This window comes from Lupinus angustifolius, chromosome LG01 (genome assembly GCF_001865875.1).
Source record: "Lupinus angustifolius cultivar Tanjil chromosome LG01, LupAngTanjil_v1.0, whole genome shotgun sequence".
Classification (NCBI taxonomy): domain Eukaryota; kingdom Viridiplantae; phylum Streptophyta; class Magnoliopsida; order Fabales; family Fabaceae; genus Lupinus; species Lupinus angustifolius.
The window spans coordinates 22,967,855-22,989,796 of NC_032009.1; the positions used below are offsets into that span (position 1 = coordinate 22,967,855).

The 21,942-nt window shown below is 32.6% G+C and overlaps 2 protein-coding genes across 4 annotated transcripts; one reads left to right on the top strand and one right to left on the bottom strand.

Annotated features, from left to right (window-relative positions):
- Nucleotides 6,307-16,200, top strand: LOC109356534 (alpha-aminoadipic semialdehyde synthase). Of its 3 annotated transcripts, none has more exons than XM_019599915.1 (25): nt 6,307-6,317; nt 7,985-8,253; nt 8,496-8,582; nt 8,696-8,825; nt 8,926-9,099; nt 9,237-9,319; nt 9,742-9,852; nt 9,987-10,062; nt 10,515-10,686; nt 10,843-10,939; nt 11,039-11,205; nt 11,315-11,372; nt 11,529-11,669; nt 12,166-12,513; nt 12,611-12,691; nt 12,885-12,950; nt 13,294-13,411; nt 13,550-13,679; nt 13,958-14,037; nt 14,280-14,438; nt 14,639-14,876; nt 14,954-15,062; nt 15,337-15,498; nt 15,586-15,655; nt 16,006-16,200. In XM_019599915.1, exons 3-25 carry the CDS (start codon nt 8,502-8,504, stop codon nt 16,056-16,058), a joined length of 2,904 nt encoding a protein of 967 aa, XP_019455460.1. In that variant the 5' UTR covers nt 6,307-6,317; nt 7,985-8,253; nt 8,496-8,501; the 3' UTR covers nt 16,059-16,200. The 3 variants fall into 3 exon arrangements, with proteins under 3 accessions (XP_019455460.1, XP_019455452.1, XP_019455443.1); XM_019599907.1 differs by lacking the exon at nt 6,307-6,317 and adding an exon at nt 7,604-7,789; XM_019599898.1 differs by lacking the exon at nt 6,307-6,317 and adding an exon at nt 7,604-7,785.
- Nucleotides 17,514-20,749, bottom strand: LOC109356550. The gene is made up of 6 exons (XM_019599928.1): nt 20,242-20,749; nt 19,664-19,761; nt 19,261-19,285; nt 18,672-18,792; nt 18,448-18,582; nt 17,514-18,094 (listed from the first exon to the last, which is right to left on the bottom strand). The coding sequence occupies exons 1-6, from the start codon at nt 20,747-20,749 to the stop codon at nt 17,890-17,892; spliced, it is 1,092 nt and encodes a 363-aa protein (XP_019455473.1). The 3' UTR covers nt 17,514-17,889.

The following is a 21,942-nucleotide window of genomic DNA, read 5'->3' on the forward strand; positions in this document are numbered from 1 at the left end:
TTGGGAGCTTGTTCCATTGCCCCCAGACAAGCGTGCAGTTGGGTGCAAGTGGGTGTACATGAGGAAGCCAGCAGTATCACAAAAGGAAGGGGAAAAATTCAAGGCTCATCTTGTAGCAAAAAAGTATTCACAGTAGAAGGGGATCGACTACAATGAGATTTTCTCCCCAGTGGTGAGACACACTTCTATCAGGGCAGTGCTTGCCTTGGTAGCCAGCCGGGATATGCACTTAGAACAGATGGATGTGAAGACTGCCTTTCTCCATGGTGAATTAGAGGAGAAAATTTACATGACACAACCAGAGGGGTTCAGTGCAGCTGGACAGAGTCACTTGGTTTGCAAGTTGAAGAAGTCTCTATATGGGTTGAAGCAGTCTCCCAGACAGTGGTACAAGCGGTTTGACACTTATATGTTGAAGCTTGGTTATAAGCGTTGTGAGTATGATTGCTGTGTTTATGTGAGAAGCCTTGACGATGGTTCGTTTATTTTTCTGTTACTTTATGTTGATGATATATTGATTGCTGCTAATCATTTAAGTGATATCAATGAGCTGAAAGTCATGCTAGGTAAGGAGTTTGACATGAAAGATTTAGGGGCTGCTAGGAAGATTCTTGGGATGGAGATTCACAGGGATAGGGGAGCTAGAAAACTATGGCTCTCCCAACAAAGCTATGTTGAAAAGATCTTAGAGAGATTTGATATGAGCAATGCTAAAGTAGTGAGCACTCCATTGGCAAATCACTTCAAGCTTTCCCTAGATCAGTGTCCAAAGACAGATTGATCGAGGCCGTACCCGACACAAATAATATAACAATTAAAACTACAGTACTAGGAAATGACTCCTAGGTCGTTTCTCAAGGATTATCTTTCAAGCAAATATTCAAACACTTTATACTCACACACACAAGGCAGTTTTTGTTGTTGGATGGTATAAACATAAATCAAATTCAGAAACAGAAGTCCACCCAGTTTTATAAATCAAATTAATAAAACGACTAAATCTCTTTGGTTCTTTTGTTCATAACTCAATCCTCAGTTTCAAAAGATTAATTTCAGATTTCAACAATTATCTTCCGAATTTGCACAGTTTCACAACCAAAGCATTTAACTAAGCGAAATCAGAATAATCATGGAACATTAACAAATTTACACAAACTAAGTGTTCATGACTCATATCTCTAGATAACAACAATACAAGTTATGGGCTTGGGCTGATGTAAAGGGGTTGGGGTAGAGGGCTATATATATTGATGTTATGTAGACCTAATGTAACACGGAGAAGAATAGTAAAACACTAATCCTTATTCTCTAATAATATATAGTGGTAGCCGCTCAACGCTCCTGGGGACGTAGGCACAATTGGCCGAACCTCGTTACCAAATCTCTTATGTTATTCTCTTGTCTCTATACTCTTTACTATTTGATTGTTCGCTTGTTCCCAACACACTTGGACTAACACAGTTTAATAAAATTAACTGTATGATCATCCTGTGAATTAAGATTATGTAAGTTATGCAATCTCAATTCATCCACGATCCAATATATTACAGAAACATCAACGTCTTAATTAGTTTTAGATTCTCAACACAGGCACAACCGCACAAACCAAATCCTAAGAAAGAACAAAACTAAAAGAAAAAAGGTCTGAACCAGCAAAGAACATCTATGTTTGGGAATCGGATCCATAAAACACGCTTTGAAAGAGTGATGATGATGGTCTCTCATATGTTTTCATATTCACATTTCATAGACATCTAGTTCTGCCCATGGCCCCAATTCCCAAATGCATCTTTGACAAAAGCAATAAAGTTAGTTGCTTTAGAGAAGAAGTGGCAATGCTTCAAATCTAAAACGCGTTCACAGCTTGCTACATTGCATGCAGTTTTAGCTTTAAGATCTCTAAATATATATCAGATTACATTATATATGTACTAATAGTGTACAAAATTATACACACTCAATATATTATTCATGATTTATTATACACAGTCAATGTATTATTCATAATTTATCTAAGTTACTTTTATTTAAGAATTAATTTTATAATAAAAAATGAATGACAGATAGTGTAAAAAACACTTACACCGGCATTACATTATCTTTTTCTCATATTATATTTACATGTGCTAAAGGAAAAAAGAAGAAGAAAAGAAGACTAAGTTGAGAAAGAAAGATAAAAACGTGGAATATGAGATGAGTGGTCTATTTGTTGATACAGCATGTGGCTGGCTCCATTTTATTTATACACGCCACACTCATAAATCTATTGGAATCAAAATCAATGGCTCAATTTTACTTCACCATTTTGGATTTGGACTGTGAAGAACCAACCTTTCTGTGACCATTTATTTTCAACAAAAAAAACTTAATTGGGGGTATCATGGCGTTTTTCATGCACATCTATGACAATCTCTATTCATTTTGGGATGTATTTAACTTCAATACGGAATGATATATAGTGCACATTACTTTCACATTAGTAATAAGAATCGGGATCTCCATGTCGTTGTTCAATTGTGTTCTACAAAATAATATAAAATATTAATTTATTTTTTTATAATTTTTTTCCTCTAATTAAATGATGCATTTTGATTGGTTTGGGACACCATTAAAAACATCAATGAAAACAAGAGATTTTCACCCTCATAATAATTAGTATATCTACGAGCTCAACTGTAGTAATAATACTTTTTCATATGTGAAAAATCATTTTACAAGACAATTTATTTTTTATTTTTCTTACGCAATGTCATTAGAATAATTGTTAATCTTCTTTAATGTACTACAGTGGATTAAAACAAAATCGATGGTTAAAATGAATTCAATAAACCCAACCATGTATAACTATCTCTTTCAATATTACATAATGTTCTTTTTGTATTATTATCAAGGATAATTAAAAAATTTGGGGTGTGTGAGTAATTTTCAATAAATGTCATTATTAGAAATTGAATATTTAACTTTTTGATATGAAATTTTACACCACTAAATCAACATCTTATTGGTATATTGGAGAGTCTTAAATATGCTATTTATTTTGGCAATGGGTGGTTGATTTGGACAGATTAAGGAGTATATTATAATCTTGGTGCATCATGCATGTGCATTTGTTTGCTTGCTTTGTACCTGAAGTATGGCAAGTAAAAGTAACAACCATATCATATCATGTGGTAAGTTCTTATGGAAACTTGGCATGAACTACTAACACTAATGCGAACATTAATGGGGTTTACTCACCAAAAAATAAATACAGTATAATCAACTTTTTGTTCGTTAAATTGCATATTAAAAATAAAGAAAAGGAAAAGCTAGATCTAGTTACAAATTACACTTTTATTAGATGAACCTTTTTACACTTTATTGGTAGAAATTATTTTCCCTGACATACAATTAACAGATTTTAGAATCGAAATTTCCAATATTTTACAACTTTACATGTTATGGTTTTCAAGTAGGTTTTTCTTCCATATCTGTAACCACTATAATTAGTTTCCAATTAGCTTAAATTTAGTTGGTAAATAAATAGGTATAATCCATGGCTGTCACATGTATATATATTCTTGACTTGAATGAATGGAATAATCAAAGATATTTCATATCATCATGTCTCTTCGTCCCTTTTAATTTTTTCTTCAAGTTTTCCTAGACTATTATAGTGTCTTTGTTGCTCATTTTGTTTCTAATCATAAAACCTTGTTGCTTCCAACTAATCGACAAAACCCAGTCTTGATTCAACACCAATTGAAAAGCTCAAATAACATTGAAATGTAATGTTATATATCTACTTGGCCAACTCAAAAACATTGAAAAAAGTCTACTTCTGATTCACGTTTCTTTCTTTTAATTTACAATATTTATTTTAATATATTTTGTAATTATAGTTATAATATTCTTTTTTTGTCTAAACACAGATATGTCCTTCACCAAACGAAGACAATTCTGCTAAGTTGGGATATACCACAGATTTATAAGGTATTTATACAGATATATTTTCTTTTTAAGAAATGAAAAGAAGAAAGTTAAGGATGATAAAATGGTAGATTGTAACATGCATGCAACTATATGATGAATATTACACTTTGATGAAGGAATATATGGTGAAAATGATATAACTTCTTATAGTGAGATTAACTTATTTAAATTTTTGAAGTTTAGTTATAAAAGTAACATGATACATAGAAACCATTTCAAGCACCTTTTTTTAATTGTTTTCAATCGTTTTCAATCGTTTTCAATGAGTCACTCCACAATCTCGAAGGTTACTTGGGGGACATGTATCTGTTGCATGATTTTCATAAGAAAGACAGAGACATGTCACCAAATAAAATTTGTCATATTACAACCTATTTAGGTAGCTAGATACCGACCCTTGATGATGAATAGAGATGATCTATTACCATAGATCTTATTTATATGTTTTTCTGAAATAATAGTAATGAAGTAAAAATGATAACAATAAATATTTAATTTTTTAATTAATATAACATAGTTTTATTAATGCAAGACAATATATAAGACAAAACAAGTAACAATAGATCATTCTCTAATAAATGAACATATATGTAGTCACATTTTTACACCAATTCATAAACCATCAATTATGATTGATTGAAAAAATTATTTAAGTTAAAATTATAATTATTAAATATTTTTCTAATCAATAATACCTCCTGACATGACATAGAGTGAAACAAAAAAGTGAAACAGCAGATAAGCTCACATTTAATAATAAATTTGAAAAAGGTAAGTGTAGCATTTTGTTTTCATATATTGGTTGTTGGGATGTACCAAAAATATTGATTGGTGGGTTGTAACAATTTTGACAGGGCTAAAGTGCCCAAACAAAACACTTCATCTAGTTCACTTGATCATAGGCCCATTACATAGAATCTGGATCTACCACCAACAATTTTTCTCTTCAATCATATTTTTTATATAAGCCTTGCCTTGTTTACTGCAACTACGTGCCTTTTTCCCCAGGCCCGTATTATAAAGTCTAAAATGAGATTAATGCATATTATGAAAATGAAATGAATTATAGTTAGGTCTTTCATCATGTTAGGATAATCATCCCCAATCTAACCTATTAACGCAACAAAGGGAACGCATTGAAGATTAAAGCATATCAAAATGAAATGATTCCCCTCTCTCGATAATATCATTTAAAATCTATGCATTGACAGTTTAAAAATGTTTACACTGTCAACACATTATTCATCAATTGATTTGTATACTTTTATTTTAAAGTTAATAGTAACTAACATATGAATAGTGAGGATTTACTGACAGTATAAAAAATATTTAAACTGTCAGTATATACATATCAAATCCTTTCCACATCTATTACCGTCTATGTCTATTATTTTTTTTCTTAAATATATCTAATACAATTAATTAATTAATTAATACTTTCGATTATAATTACTTTCCTGTTTAAAGCTAATGTTATCCTATAACCTCCGTTTTTGAAATCCAGCTACTGATTCTTATGTCACAATATATGTATGTGTATCATAAATGATTCAAATAGCCCTTTTATATATATATATATATAATATAATATAAATGAAGAGTGACTTGTTTACACCTAAATTAAGTTACACTAGTTAGACCCATATTAGTGCAATAAGTTATTCCGGAGTAAGGGTTGTGTGTGACTAGTGTTGTAAAAATTAGTTCGTGTCAGCCAGTTTGGTAAATTGGTCCCAATATCAGTAATGTATAATAGTTATATCGATCATACAATCATATCGGTCAAACTAGCCAAAACGAATCATACTAACTGATTTTCAATTGAACCTTACCAACCGTTTTTTATTTAAGAGTAATTTTTTAATGAAAATAAAAAATTATTGGTTTTTTATTGATTTTTCAATATCAATGTTAATATATTATATATGTATATCTAGTTTCGTCAATATGTGATTTAATTAGTGAAGCGTCAGTTAAATCAGTATACCACTGTACAAGTATCCTGACCGAGTTAGTGATTAGTGCGGTATTAATAACACTTTGTGTGACTGTTCTTCTCGACAAATGTCGCTCATAAGAATTGAACATTCGACCTTTCAATTATCTTGAAAATATACACTAAACTAACACCTTATTACTAGAAGTTAGATTCTTAATTTATAAAATATTTAAGGGCTATTTTAGACCTTTTATGACTAGGTTTTGATTTTTTTGACTCTTGAGACTAAATTGAAATAAATAGACACCATTACATCCACATCGATGAGATATATGAGAGTGATGTTTTTTGAAGTTTGTGAATTGAATTACGTCACGTCACGAAGTTCCCAATAAACAAATAACATGTGAAGCTTATCTGATTTGCTTATCATACATGAGAATATTACGTACATGACACGTCAAAATACTGTCCTACCACCTAACCACTATTTCCATTATTTCCTTTCCAAATATACTTTGATGGAACATTCTCTATAGTCATAAGAGCACTGATACTGATCGTTTTTAAGGCTGTTCTTAATAGAATAAGAATGTTCTTATTCTGTGATATTTTTATTCTTCGTGTTTTGTTCTTAAATAAGAAAACTCATTGTTAAAAGAGAAGTGCAATGAAAATACGCAATAAAAGAATAAATATATATATAAATATTTCTATAAATATTAAAATATCCATAAACATTACAAAAATTCCAGAAAAAAATATTTTTTTTTGCAGAAAATTAATAAATTACAAGAAATTAATAATTTATTAATTTTAGGCAATAAATTATTAAATTCCAGAAAATTACAAGAAATTAAGTTTTTTAGGCAATAGCTTTTAGTCAATAATTTTAGGCAATAAATTAATAACTATTTTTAATTTATTAATAAATAAATAATAATTATTCTTAATATTTTATTATATTTATTATAAAATATAAAAATATGGATAGGTTGTGGGACCCAAATAAGAATAAAAATGATGTTTGCCATTGTGAGGAAAAAATATATGTTATTATTTTACGGGAGTTGTAATAATTATAAAATAATGTGTGAGACTAAATAAAAATAGAAATGTTGTTCTTCAATGTGGATGGTCTAAGACATCCTCATTTTAAGAATTCTGACAATACCCACAAATTGTACTCTCATCAATTCTAAATATATTTAAATTAAAATTTTAATTATTTAATCTATCATTGATGGCATACGACACATATGAAATATTAATAATTTATCCAATACACAAACTTGGTACAATCTATTTCGTTCAAGGGGTATAAATCTATACATGCTTGATTCTTCTTAAGCATGATTTACAGTTCGAGTCTTATGGATGAAAAAATACTTGTTGAGAGAGTTAGCTCCACATTCTTGTAGTCTATAGATATTCTCAGCTCAGACAAAATTGATTCTAGTATGAGAATACATGTAGGAAACAATTTTTTTTTCCTATATAATCTTGCTCAAACATAGAGTTAGTGGCTAAGCAGAAATGTTAACTATTTGTTTGGGCAGAAAAGTCTTTTATTTCTCTCTCTAGGTAACAGAAGATTGTTATAATGACTATTATTTATGTGTTGAAACTTGAAAGAGTTATGTTTTGTTTAAACGGGTCCTAGTACTATTGGCTTCCTTAACATGTTTTTTTGAGTGTACTTATCTGACACCTCATCATCATTATCATCATGCACGTTTCATAATCTTGTTTTCAATTTTTGTTTCTATATTAAAAGGTTGAGACTAACATCCACAACAATCCAAGTAACAGCACAAAGTGTCTTGGTACTTTCACTTGGTGTGCCCATACATAATAATACTCACCAATAACTTGTAAGTATGATCCTGTTTCTTGTTCAATTCAATTCAATTCAACAGTATATAGTTTCTGAATCTGATTTGTTTAGTGATCAAATTCAAATCTTTCATATTATAGTATTAATTTAGTATAAGAAAAAAAGGTGGTGGGTTTGTGTGTTTTTGTTGATTTGTTTTTGAGCTAATAAGTGAATGAATGAATGCATGAATGAAGAGTTGATTTGAATTGAGGAGCTAGCAATCATGCTTGGGAATGGAGTTGTTGGGGTTCTGGCAGAATCAGTGAATAAATGGTAAAGAAGGGCACCTTTAGCACCATCACACTGTGCTAGATTACTTCATGGTAGAACAGGAGTTTCTAGAATTATTGTGCAGCCATCCACTAAGAGAATTCACCATGATGCTCTTTATGAAGAAGTTGGCTGTGAAATATCTCAAGACTTGTCACAATGTGGTCTCATTCTTGGCATCAAGCAACCAAAGGTTCCATTTTCTTTTCATTTTAATTCCTTTTTTACCTGTTGCATCAAACCCTGCCGAAGTTATGTTTTGTCGCGAAACTATACATAGTTGGTCGTAAGTCCAGAAAAGAAATGTGAAAGTTGCGTTAAGTAGTTAATAGTCAACGTAAAACTTTTTTTGAATTTCAATGTATCAGATGAACTAATTAAGTGTTAAAGCATTGATATGTATATGATGGTATTGGTATTATGGCTTTGGTGCAGCTAGAGATGATTTTACCAGATAGAGGTTATGCTTTCTTCTCCCATACCCATAAGGCACAGAAAGAAAATATGCCTTTACTGGATAAGGTATATATATTATATACATCCAATTCTTCATGGTTGAAACATGATTTTTCTTCGAACTTGTGGTGGTTTCTTGTCAATTCTAACTTCTTTTTTGCTATTCCCCTTTGTTGTAGATCCTGGCTGAGCAGGCATCATTATTTGACTATGAATTAATTGTTGGGGAGAATGGACAAAGGTTACTTGCATTTGGAAAATTTGCTGGTAGAGCTGGAATGATCGACTTCTTACACGGATTAGGACAGCGTATGTTTCTCATACCCATGTTTGTATCATATTTTCATAGACTCTATCTAGTAATATTCATTCTTCAAATTATACATCTCATTTGTTTATTATATCGCAGGTTTTTTAAGTCTTGGGTACTCAACACCTTTCCTATCACTGGGAGCATCTTACATGTACCCTTCCTTAGCTGCTGCTAAGGCTGCTGTGATCTCTGTCGGCGAAGAAATTGCAACGCAGGGATTGCCGTTGGGGATTTGTCCCCTGGTTTTCGTGTTTACTGGTTCAGGAAACGGTATGGCAATAATGTCTTTGTAGGTGTCTTTGTTAAGAAATGACTCATAATGAAAAATGAAACTCTTACACTAGCTGTATTCATGGACTAATTATTTATTTATGCCAAGTTAATGTTAAACTCTTCCTTCCCTGTAGTTTGTTCTGGCGCTCGAGAGATATTTAAGCTTCTTCCTCATACCTTTGTGGATCCAAGTAAACTGCCTGACCTACATAAAGTGGTAAGTTTTGTTTTACTATTAGGATTGTTATTGTGTTAGGACTTAGGAGTGTTATTATGATGAGTGTTCTTTGGGTAAAACTTTATCATGTTTTTAATCATAACATCTTTACTTTCATGTGATTTTTACGAAGTTCCAAGTCGAATTACTGCAAATTTTGTGCAGTTTGAGCAGAAAGAGAATGCAACACTTTCTCACAACATCATCACAATAGTAATCACATATGACTAGAAGTATAGAACATAGTACACAAATACAATAAAATACCTAATATAGTATGAATTAATGAAATCATTAGGAATTCAAGTAAATTCGATTCAAATAATAAGTTGACAGAATATTGAAAATGTCATGTTATTGTGTTGCTTTTAAGATGCCTAGCATATCTCTTGTACTTCGCCTCACATGTACTTTGTTTTCAGGACACAGATCAACCACAGAATCCGTCAAAAAGAGTTTTCCACGTTTACGGTTGTGTTGTCACTGCCCAAGACATGGTTGAACCCAAAGATCCCATGAAAGTTTTTGACAAAGTGAGTTAGTCAATTTGGCGCTTGAGTGTTTCAGGATCTCCTATTATCTATTTACTTATCTACTAAGAATGTCTTTTGTCTGTTAATCAGGGGTGAGATTTATATCTACTATACTAACTTTTTGGTTATTTCAGGCCGATTACTATGCACATCCCGAACACTACAATCCCGTTTTCCATGAAAAAGTAGCACCATATGCATCTGTAATCGGTAGGTCTCTTCATGCTTCTGTTATTGAAGCGAATTGTATGCACTTATTTGTCATGTTACTCGCATAGCTTAAGTGTTATGGGTAGCTAGTAATTTTGTTTCGGCTTCACCTTCTTTGTCATGAATTACTATGAAGCAAATTGTATGCACTTATTTGTCATCTTACTTGCTCATTTGTCAAAAATATATATTAGACAAAACTATGCCTTCCATGTTTATTGGATATGTTCGCCTGAAATGCTCCTTCATAAAATTCTTTTATTCTCAATTCTTGTGTGTTTTTCATGGGTGACTTATATAATTCATATGTTGGTAGACCATGAGAGTCTGAATAACTGTCAAGTTATCTCAACACATATTAGTATTCTGTTTTTGATACATTTAACTTAAACTGTTTCTTGATAAACTGATTTTTATTAACAAGCATTGTTACTTACATTTATTTGTGTTAGTCAATTGCATGTATTGGGAGAAAAGATTTCCTCGGTTGTTGAGCTCTAAGCAGATGCAAGATTTAACGAGAAAGGGGTGCCCACTTGTTGGAATAGCAGACATAACATGTGATATCGGGGGTTCAATAGAGTTTGTTAACCGATCTACTTTAATCGATTCACCCTTCTTCAGGTATATCAATGGTGGAACCATGTCACTAGTTTGTGCGAGTCATTTATAAATTTTATATCATCGGTTATTGTTGTGCATTAGAGATAGACTCTGAATATTGCATTGTCAGTTCAATTACACAAACTTACAGTGTTGTGTTTTTAACATTGTTGCTAGATATGATCCAATTACGGATTCCTACCATGACGATATGGAGGGGAATGGTGTGTTATGTTTAGCTGTTGACATTCTTCCAACAGAATTTGCAAAAGAGGTTTGCGACTTCTAATTTTATAAATCATTTACTTCCATTGAAGTAGATAATATTGTAGGTTTCGAAAAATTACTGAATATGCAATTTCGTTATGGCTAGGCTTCCCAACATTTTGGAAACATACTGTCCCAATTTGTCATAAATTTAGCTTCTGCTACCGACATTACAATGTTGCCTGCTCACTTGAGGAGAGCTTGCATTGCTCACGGAGGTGCTCTAACCTCCTTATTTGAATATATCTCACGCATGCGGAAGTCTGATTCAGAGTACGTGTCCTATCTATAATTCATTCTTGGTTGTCTGTATCCTTAAATGTAAATTTGCAAGAGCAATCCTGCCTAGTAATAATAAGCACACTCGTCTTTTCGCTTGCAGTGAAGTACCAGATAACTCAGCGAATTCTTTTTCGAACAAGTGGAAATACAATATATCGGTGCGTTCTTCAGTTACAATATTACTATCTGTTGTACTCCTTATGCCAAGACTAGTTTGTGTACTAGATTACTAGATAGTCATGGTAATCTGAAATTCGAATAATTACTACTTGCTAGTTCATCTTCTGATTAAGATTGCTGAATATTATGGACAGGTATCTTTGAGTGGTCACTTATTTGATCAGTTTCTGATAAATGAGGCCTTAGATATTATTGAAGCTAAAGGAGGCTCCTTCCGCTTAGTCAACTGCCATGTTGGTCAAAGCTCTGAAGTCATATCATACTCAGAACTTGAAGTAAGAAATCATCTATTTCGAACACATGCCCATCAAACATGTTCTTTTCTATCTTGTAGTGCAATATTGAATATCCACTTCATATCTGTAAGATGTTCCAAATGTGGCTACAAAATTTTTGGATTTGGTATTTTTACCACTGATCTGCTTATCCATTGACTCAAAAGATGAGAGCTCTCTCATTGTTTTTGAGCTAAGATAATGAATTTTTCTCGTCATCAAGTACATTAGATGGATTGGTTATAAGTTAATCTTAAGGTAATGCTAGATATGGAATTCATGAAAAGGAAATCTAGATTTCTCAGTCATTATATCCTCCTTATGGAGAACCTTGTCATTTGTATCCTGTTAGAAGTTTCAACTGTGAATTCAGGCTCGGCTAAGCTAAAGGGCCTGATGCAGTTTCTTTAGTCATTTTTATTAAAATTACATTCAAAATATGTTTTTTGTATCATACTAGGCAACTGTGATTTAAACTATGCTGGGTTATCTGCAGGTTGGTGCAGATGACAGGGCTGTTCTGGATAATATAATTGACTCCTTAACTTCTCTTGCTAATCCAACTGATAACGATGGAATTTTAAACCAAGATTCAAGTAAATTTTCACTTAAGCTTGGTAAGGTCCAAAAGAATGGTATAAAGAAGGAACCTGATCCCAAAAAGAAGGCTGCAGTGTTAATTCTTGGTGCTGGTCGGGTCTGTCAACCGGCGGCCGAGATGTTATCATCAATTCAAACGCTTTCATCCGGCCAACTGTATAAAACATTGCTGGAAGATGATTTTGAAGATAATATCGATGTTGAAGTCATTGTGGGATCTCTGTATCTAAAGGATGCAGAGCAGGTACTTAGACTATTTTTTTCTGCTTTTAGATCAGATCTTCTATGGAAGCATAATTTTGCATAGGGGTCATGGATCTGATAATAAAATATCAATGTAGATTGTAGAGGGCATTCCTGGTGTAACTGGAATTCAGCTTGATGTGACGGATAGTACCAATCTTTATAAGTATATTTCACAGGTACATATAGTCTTTCGTGAAGCACTCTCTGAAAGCATGTTCAGATCTCTAAATATTATAAACCTATAAACTAATGTACTCACAACTTTGAATTTATCATCATGGGCTAATGCTGACTATGATTCCCATCTTGCAACATATCGATCTCTATTTGTGTTCTTAAAGGCATTTTTCTTGTTTTCGATGTCTGCAGGTTGATGTTGTTATAAGTTTGCTGCCTGCTAGTTGTCACATTATAGTAGCAAAAGCTTGCATTGAGGTACTTCACAATATTTTATGTTATTATTAACATTCAAGTGAAATGATATTTATTAACAAAAAAAGAAATAGAATGTCATGAGCTTTTGTATGAAGCATATCCTTAACATATTATACTCATAAAGGAATATATTGAACTTATTATAATCTGTGACAAGGTTTGAAGTCACTTCTTGAAATTAAAATCTAAGTTGAAGTTAAAGGTTAGTCTTCCAATGGGGAAAGGAGAACATATTAAGTAATCTAGGAAAATCATTTCTGAGACACAATGCTTTCTTAAATGCTAGTACATAAGTTTTCTTTCTCTGTTCTCGCGGAGTAAATGAATATGTTTCTTGATGCAGCTGAAAAAGCATCTTGTTACTGCTAGCTATGTTGATAGCTCCATGTCAATGCTAGATGATAGTGCTAAAGATGCTGGTATTACAATTCTTGGTGAGATGGGTTTGGACCCAGGGATTGGTAAGAGTTACATAAATACTTGTTTACATATTTACTTATTATTATGCTAGCACATATTGTCTGAAACCAGCTTATGAAAATTCTTGAACTTTACATATTTTTAACTAAAATCGGCTTTGTACTTGTTTGATGATCCAGATCACATGATGGCAATGAAGATGATCGACGAAGCTCATATGAAGAAGGGGAAAGTAAAGTCTTTCACTTCTTACTGTGGTGGAATTCCATGTCCTGAAGCTGCTAACAATCCATTAGCCTATAAGTTCAGGTACTTCTTGGAGTGTCTTGTACCTAACTAAAAGTTGTCTACGAGTCTGTTTGTAAGTTGGGCTTTGTAGGAAACAGAAAGTAAGAAAAGGCTTAGGAGCAATAAAATACATTTGTGAAATGACTCTGAAGCCTTTTCCCCCCTTTATTTTCCTCTAAAAATCAACTCACAAATGAACTCTAATGGTTCCACAATGAAAAGAACCTTTTGATAGTTTGAAAGGGATACGCAAGTAATAACTCAAAATTATGGAACTCATTGGTTACCAATTATTTCAGTTGGAGTCCTGTAGGGGCTATCCGAGCAGGGCGCAATCCTGCCACCTACAAGTACCGTGGAGAAACTGTACATGTGGATGGTAAGCTTTTTATAAAGCTCTCAGCATGACTTTGTAATCTGTATGCATACACTTCATCATAATAACATGCATGAAATAAATACCAAATCTGGAGAAATTATAGGGACAAATTAAAACTCTTAAACTTTCAGGGTAAAAAATATATTTAAGCTAAGATTATTGCATTTGTTCCGATTTGAAACTGCATTACGTTTGGTTGAATTACTCATAAGCTCACTGTGCTACACTTGTTTTTTGAATAGGGGACAAACTGTATGATTCAGCTACAAAACTAAGGATACCTGACTTTCCTGCTTTTGCTTTGGAATGTCTCCCAAATCGTAACTCTTTACTTTATGGAGATTTGTACGGAATAGGATCTGAAGCATCAACCATTTTTCGTGGAACCCTCCGCTATGAAGGCATGTTGTATATGTTATATGTTTCAGGCCAACATTTGACACTGATTAATATGTTCTCTAAAACATGTTTAACTACAACTTCCAATATTCTATGAATGATTTTAAATTAATTGATCTATATCTGATATGTTTGTTGAAATTTTGAATATAAAGTGTTTATTTGTCTTTCTGTAACTCACATATAGTGACTCGGCATGCAGGATTTAGTGAGATTATGGGGACATTTTCTAGGATTGGCTTATTTAACAATGAAGCTCATCCCTCTCTTAAGAATGAAGAGAGAATAACTTTCAGAAAATTCTTGTCTGAACTTCTCAAAGTTGCAAGTGAAGAATCAGATGAACCCTTCATAGAAGAGAAAGATATCATGGAAAGGATATTAGAACTCGGGCATTGCAAAGATCAAAGAACTGCTATCCTGACAGCAAAAACAATCATGTTAGTCATTTACCCTACTCTTATTATCTTCCTTTTGGAAAATTATTCTTTTAACCTGTCCGTCTTCTTTCATATAGATTCTTGGGACTTACTGAGCACACAAAAATCCCTGCTTCCAGCCAAAGTGCTTTCGATGTCGTGTGTTCCCGCATGGAGGAGAGGCTGTCCTACTCTAGCACTGAAAGGGTACATTTCTGTTATTTTATGTGATTTGCTTAATGCTTCCAGCACTAGTTTCCCAAATGATGAACCTAGTGTTGTAAAACAAAAATATGTATGCTTAGTGTAGTTTTCTACAATACTAACAAAAACTTGTTTGTTGTACCGACATATCATCTTCGATACTTCTAAAGCAACTAATTTGCAGGAATTTGTGTAGATTACTTCTTAAATCACACATGTAATGTTTAGTGCAATAAAGTTGTAAATGAACACAAGTTTTATCTTATTATGCAATCAGGATATGGTGCTTTTGCACCATGAACTAGAGGTAGAATATCCAGACAGCCAAGTTACAGAGAATCATAGAGCTACTTTGCTTGAATTCGGGAAGACTGTCGATGGAAAAACCACGACTGCCATGGCCCTTACCGTTGGTATTCCAGCCGCTGTTGGAGCTCTGGTACTTTCTGACCCTGTCCATTTCTGTTCTTTTATACTTAATTCCAAGAAAATGCTGTTAGTGAGTTACTTATACCTGTTTTTGCAGCTCTTATTAACTAATAAAATTCAGACAAGGGGTGTCTTAAGACCTATTCAACCTGAAGTATACAATCCAGGTAACCACATTATATATTGTTTTTTATGGACATAACAGAAAAAATACTCACTATTATACTTGGTATTTGGCAATGACATGGTTATGGAATTTCAAATAGTCACATTGTTACTTGATAGTTTGTTAGTTTTGGACCACAATTTCTTAGGATAAAGCATTTCTCATGGTCCTAAGATAAAGTTTGCAGTGTTTTTTTTAATATTATTCTCTTTTAGGAAAGAGTTTTCCATCAAATAGAATGTACAATAATTTTAAAAAGCTGCATACTATGCCATTATAAAACAATGGTACTAATATCATTAAATTGTTTAATATTGTAAGTAATTAGAATTCTTATTGTGGCTTTTGCAGCACTGGATATTATACAAGCTTATGGCATCAAGTTGATAGAGAAGAATGAGTAATTTGCAACTCTATAGCTGGTGTTTGATGTATAGGTTCCTTTTTGATGTTGAATAATTTCACCTGTACTAATCACTATGCTATATAATAATCAATAAACTATCATGTTTATTCAACTCTCTGGCAAGTTTTATAGAGGCTTTATACAGTAGCAAATATATCAATTCATGAACATTTATGTGTATATTCATGTGATGATTCTAGGAGCCACATCTTCTATCCTACACTTTATACCACTCCATGCACCCCTTGTTTCTTATTGGTCTGAAAAGTAAAACATGAATTAAATATATATTAACTTCATGACAAACAAGAGGTGAAGTTGTGCAAAGTTTAGGACAAAAGATGTACTCTTATGATTCTAGATAATATAATGAAGATAAGATTATTCTAATAACTAGCATTTAAGGGCAAGGTTGGAGTAACAAGTTTGATTAATAACTACAGAAATAATATAAGTTTGGCATCACTTGATAAAGTTATACATACGATCATGTATACACTTAAAGAGGGTGAGGAGAATATTTCTTTGATGTGTTTGATTGGTATGGCCATGAATATTTTTAAATAGATACCATGTTATTCTATATCATAAACGACACTCCAAAAGTATGGCAATTTGTGTGGATATAGTGTTGAAGGCTATAAAGCATCCTATATGTAAAGAAGGTGCATTTTTTTTATAAGAAAAAATGTATTAAACAGAATAAAGGGGTGTCCACCGAATACAAAAGGAAATCAATAATTGATATTTTTACAAGCTCAATTAATATAGTACTTTGAATCAATACACCAATTTGCAAAAGTTAAAGAAAATAGAGTTACAAAAGAAGATAACTAGATTCAAGATCTAGTCTGAATCATGTCTATACATGAATATAGCTTACTTCTTTCTCCATAAAAATAACTTTGTTCCTCAAGTTCCAGATAGACGACAACACAACGAACCATAACAACCTCTACAATTTGCCAAGATCAACTAGCTCATGGAAGGAATATGATTTGCCTTAACCATTGAAAGTTTATCAAAAGTAAAAACATCAATGTTATCTTTAGAAAATGTATAAGAAAAGGCCACCTAGAAAAATATATGAAAAAATAGGTCAATCTACTTTGATCTCCTACAATGGAGCATTTTGACATATGACATTGTATTGTTGTGACACATGGAGAAAAATGTGTGACAACTTGTGGGTACATTCCTCAATATACATAAGGTAACAATGGGTATATTGGGTGTTAATGTTTGACTTGGGAGACTATAATACCAAGGCAGAACTAGCACCTTGGTGAGTTTTTTTTTTACTTAGGGCAATGGATATTTTCTTATTACCATTACACACTCATCATTTTCTTAAACAAAAGTAATACTAGTTCCATGTAAATTGCAAAACATTTTACTTACTAATTTGCACTTGAATTCCCCTAAATGGAATAAATAGAATCAACCTCAGTTGTATGACTAAAAAGCCTAATGATTTTATTCAATGTGTCAACCTAATCCAACATTCATAAAATTTGAGGGTCAAACATTGAACCATAACATTGTACAAGTACAACCTTGGAGGGTGTAAGCAAATCTATGTCTAGTTATTTAGATAGTAAAATCACAGAATTTCACCATAAGGAACAACTTTTACTGTTCCAATGTTTTTATTGATGCTGCTCAAAATGGGAAAAAGAATACATGACAATGTTATATTTCTTCAAACTCAGCCTACCCTATAATCCACTAGAAGCCGCTTCAAATGATTTCTCACTCCTTCAAGTATATAAGGATATTTTAGGCATTAGTCCTCCAGCACCATAAATCCTTGCTTTGAGATTTAGAGACTATGAAACTATCAATGACATTAATTGTTGTTCCACTTCTTCCCAGTTCTTAACTTTGGTCACCAAAGGGTGCTTATCAACAGAATCATCCTTGCTCCAAGGATAAGAGTTTTCATAATCAAAAAGCAGGACTCTAATTCCGGATTCAGCGCACTCCATTGCATATCGTGGATTATCATCAATAAGAACCTTAGCATTTAAAGACCTGTCAATGGCAGAGCAATAGAATATTGTAACCACCAAGTTTGTAGGTCTAATGTGAAAAGGAGATGTAGAATCTTAAGCAGCTCTCTAGTTTGGGCGCCGACATTATATCTGAGGTGGTGTTCGGTACACATGACAAAATGGAACATGAGCTCAGTTCTGTGTTTGGTGTAATTCTTTAAACAAAATAGAACATTTTAGATCCACTAAAAGGAGTGGACTAAAAAAGAATAGAAATTTCATCATGTTCTACCGCACACCAAACACTACCTTACGAATGAGAAAGAGAACAGAGACTCATTACAGTTTTAAGCAAATCATGGAGATGCATTTGAATCTGATTAAGGAGCATACCTACAAATCTCTGACTTTGGTCTTGACACCCCATCAAGAGCAAAGTGATTTCCAAAGTGAATCTCATGGAATAGTCCTGGATAATTTTTCTCTATCCATTCAATTGTTTGATCTTTAATTACATTTTGCCGGGATCTGATCATTAACATAAATAACAGCACGAGTTAGTCAATGCTGACAAGATTCCTTTACAAGTTGAAGAAAGTTCAACATCAAAAGCATACGTTACAACAGATAGGTTACAATATCTTGATAACTTCTGAAGAGCCATCTGAGCACCAGGGAGAGGGTGGATCCCGTTCATAAAATATGGTGTCTTGAAAAACTCATGAACACGAAAATCAGCTGCAGAACAAAATTTTGGTCTTCAATCAGTCCATTAGTCTTCATGAAGCATACAAGAATTTCATTATGCATAAAACCTTCTTTACATTAAAAACACGTGACCAGACCAACAGCATGCATTAGAAATCATTTTTTCCTTTGCTACGGATGCTTCCCGTTGGCATTGTATTTTCTGGAAATACACAGCAATACTAAAAGAACCAATTTAGGTCGAATAATTCAAGGAATATGGATGTTACCAATTGGGCTTGCCTCGTCATGATATGCCAGTCATGAAAACAAAACTATTACACTTTACAGGGAATCTGATCTCAAGAAAGATCGCCCAGATTTCAAAACAAGACACTCCAAATCAATGAAATAAAATGAGAAGGAAATAATTTATTTTCCCACAAAATTTTATAAGAAATAGCAGAACTTTTCACTACATGGAATATGAGTGAAACAGTCTGATGGATATGCAATTACCTTCATCACGAGAGCAATTCCATATCTGTAACAGAAGTGAAGGATACATTAGACTCCACATATAAACATGCACAAATTCACAGAATTACAAGGATTAAATGGGTTGTAAAAATAAGGATGATATTTTATTGGTGAATATTTTAATATAACCACCAGTGCAGAAGCCAGTTACAACGAATGCAAAGAATCAATCATTGCAGCTCGAGACAAAACAACTATAGATGTACAAGACCATGCAATCATTTCAGTCAATCATTCCTAATGCTACATAACTATATAAGTAGGTAAAAATGAGCAAGCATACAAATTGTGGACACTGGCATCATTAAATATTAAAAAAACTGCAAAGTTCAATAGCTTATCATGATACTAAAGAATTACCAAAGCAACCAACAAATTATACCTTGAAGAATTCGTACACGTGATACTCAGAAACAGAATACTCAGACGAATATCTATCAGCAATGAACTTGTTGAGAACCGATACAAAATTTCCTAAAACTGCATAAAAACAGATGATAAAAAAGTAACACATCAGAAGAAGCACAAAAGTGGATAATCCTAGAATTAAACTAAATAGTAAATACTAGCCAATCTACAGTGGATTGAAAAGCCAAGAAAGAAACATGCCTAATCAAATGTCTTCACTACATGATGATGACTATGAAAAGTATAAGGTTATTTATTATTAAAAAATAATTGCAAAAGAGGGGAGAATATTACAAGGGGATAAGAAATCCTCTAAAGAATGAAGAAAAAAGTATAAGCTAAGCAAGGGAGTCATGCAACAAAGCATGCCAGTCTTTGTGAGTTATTTATTATTTATACACACCCGGAGTTGACAATACATAATAAATATACATATAACTTAATTCAAGCTAATAAGAATAACACAAAGGTCGAGCTACACAAGAAAAATATGCATGTAAGAATAATGCAAAGCATGCTCTGAGCCAACAGCTTAAGCATGTGCATACATACCCTCATCGATATCAACAGCTACAGCTAGTTTATCGGTCAAACGATCATCACGAAAACTAAGAGGTTTAGCAGGAGTTCCATTCAGCGATCCATTATCACTTTTAACCGGTGCAGCATCACAGCCATCATCCCTAACAGAATTCGCCTGCTCTAAATCAACTAACATTGGGTGTCTAGGGTGAGATGCGAAACCACGAGGCTTAGCCTTTGCCTTCACCATGATCCTATTAATACCATCACTACAACTATCACTTCTAACAAAGCTACAACCTTTAGTACTAAAATCAATGCTTCTCCTAACCCCCGAGACATTAGCATAAACCATATTATGAAGATATGGTAAAGATATATAGCCGCCGCCGCCGCGATTATAACAAGAAAGAGAGTACTGTGAAAAGGCCTTGCTCAATTGGGAACAAGGATCATAGCCTATGAAATATGCCATGAGAGGATTATTATGGTGAAACAAGAAACGCAAAGGGCCTATACTTCTCTTTAATCTAAACATAATAACAACAGAATCTTACTCATATATTCTAGCATCACTATTCACACACAAAAATAAGGACCAAACAGATAAATTTGACAGCAAAAAAGGCAAAATTCCCTTCTTCAAGAAAGCATCAATTCCAAAACAAATTGAGTGAAACACTGCAATCAATCATCAAGAACCAAACTTTACTTAGTCAATCTCATTTTGAGACAAAAGGGTATCCTCCAATCACAACCGACATTAACCCTAGAAATAAAGATAGTGAAATTCTAGCCAATCGAGTTCCCTGGAAAGTGGGTCCAATGATTTAAATCTTTGTATGCATCAGATCCAGTAAAAATTTGAACTTTAAAGGGTGCTATGGATGGGCCAAAAAAATAATGTGTTGAAACTCATGTTAAATTAGAATTTATATGAGAAATTTTTTAGAAGAGAAAACAAAGTAATTGGTGGTTAGCGCGGAAATTAGGGCACCACTTTCGATTATCCTTTTCTCAACAACATAATGTTTGGTAAGGACTTCAACACTCAAAATAGTGAACTTATTTTCTGCTTATTTTTTTGTAAATGTTTTTTACACTATCAATCAATTATCTATTATTGATTTATTAATTATTTTATTGAGTTTCAAACAAAAGTAATACAAATCAATAATGGATGATGTGCTGATTTGAAAAGTAATAACTTTACACTCTCAGACAAAAGTAATAATTTTACAAAGTGTACATATTTTAAACTCTTTTAATAGATTTTTTTTTTGTGCTCATGGTTGTCTCAAGAATAGGGTTGAAAATACTTGAATTGTGTAGAGTTTCGTTGTTTGGTATTTGATTTGAAATTATTGGAGCTTGATATCAACTATTTTTTTAATCATTAAAGTTTATGAATGTCCAAATGGACAAATCAATTTGTTGGCTTAATGATGAAAATTTATATTTATACAAGTCCTTAGTTTATAAATTATTGAGCTAACTAATGAGTTCACCCTCAACCAACGGACGTTGGTTCAAGTGGTACAGTGCAAGAATACCTGTGGAAAACAAAAAAAATGAGTTCACCCTCAAATTTATTTTTAATGGTTCGGATCATTTCAGTCTTATCAAAGACAATGATTTAAAAACTTCAAAAAAAAGTCATACCAAGAATAATAGTTTGTTTATGAAATAGGAAATTATGTTTTTTTTTTCAATGCAAAATTTTGATCTTTA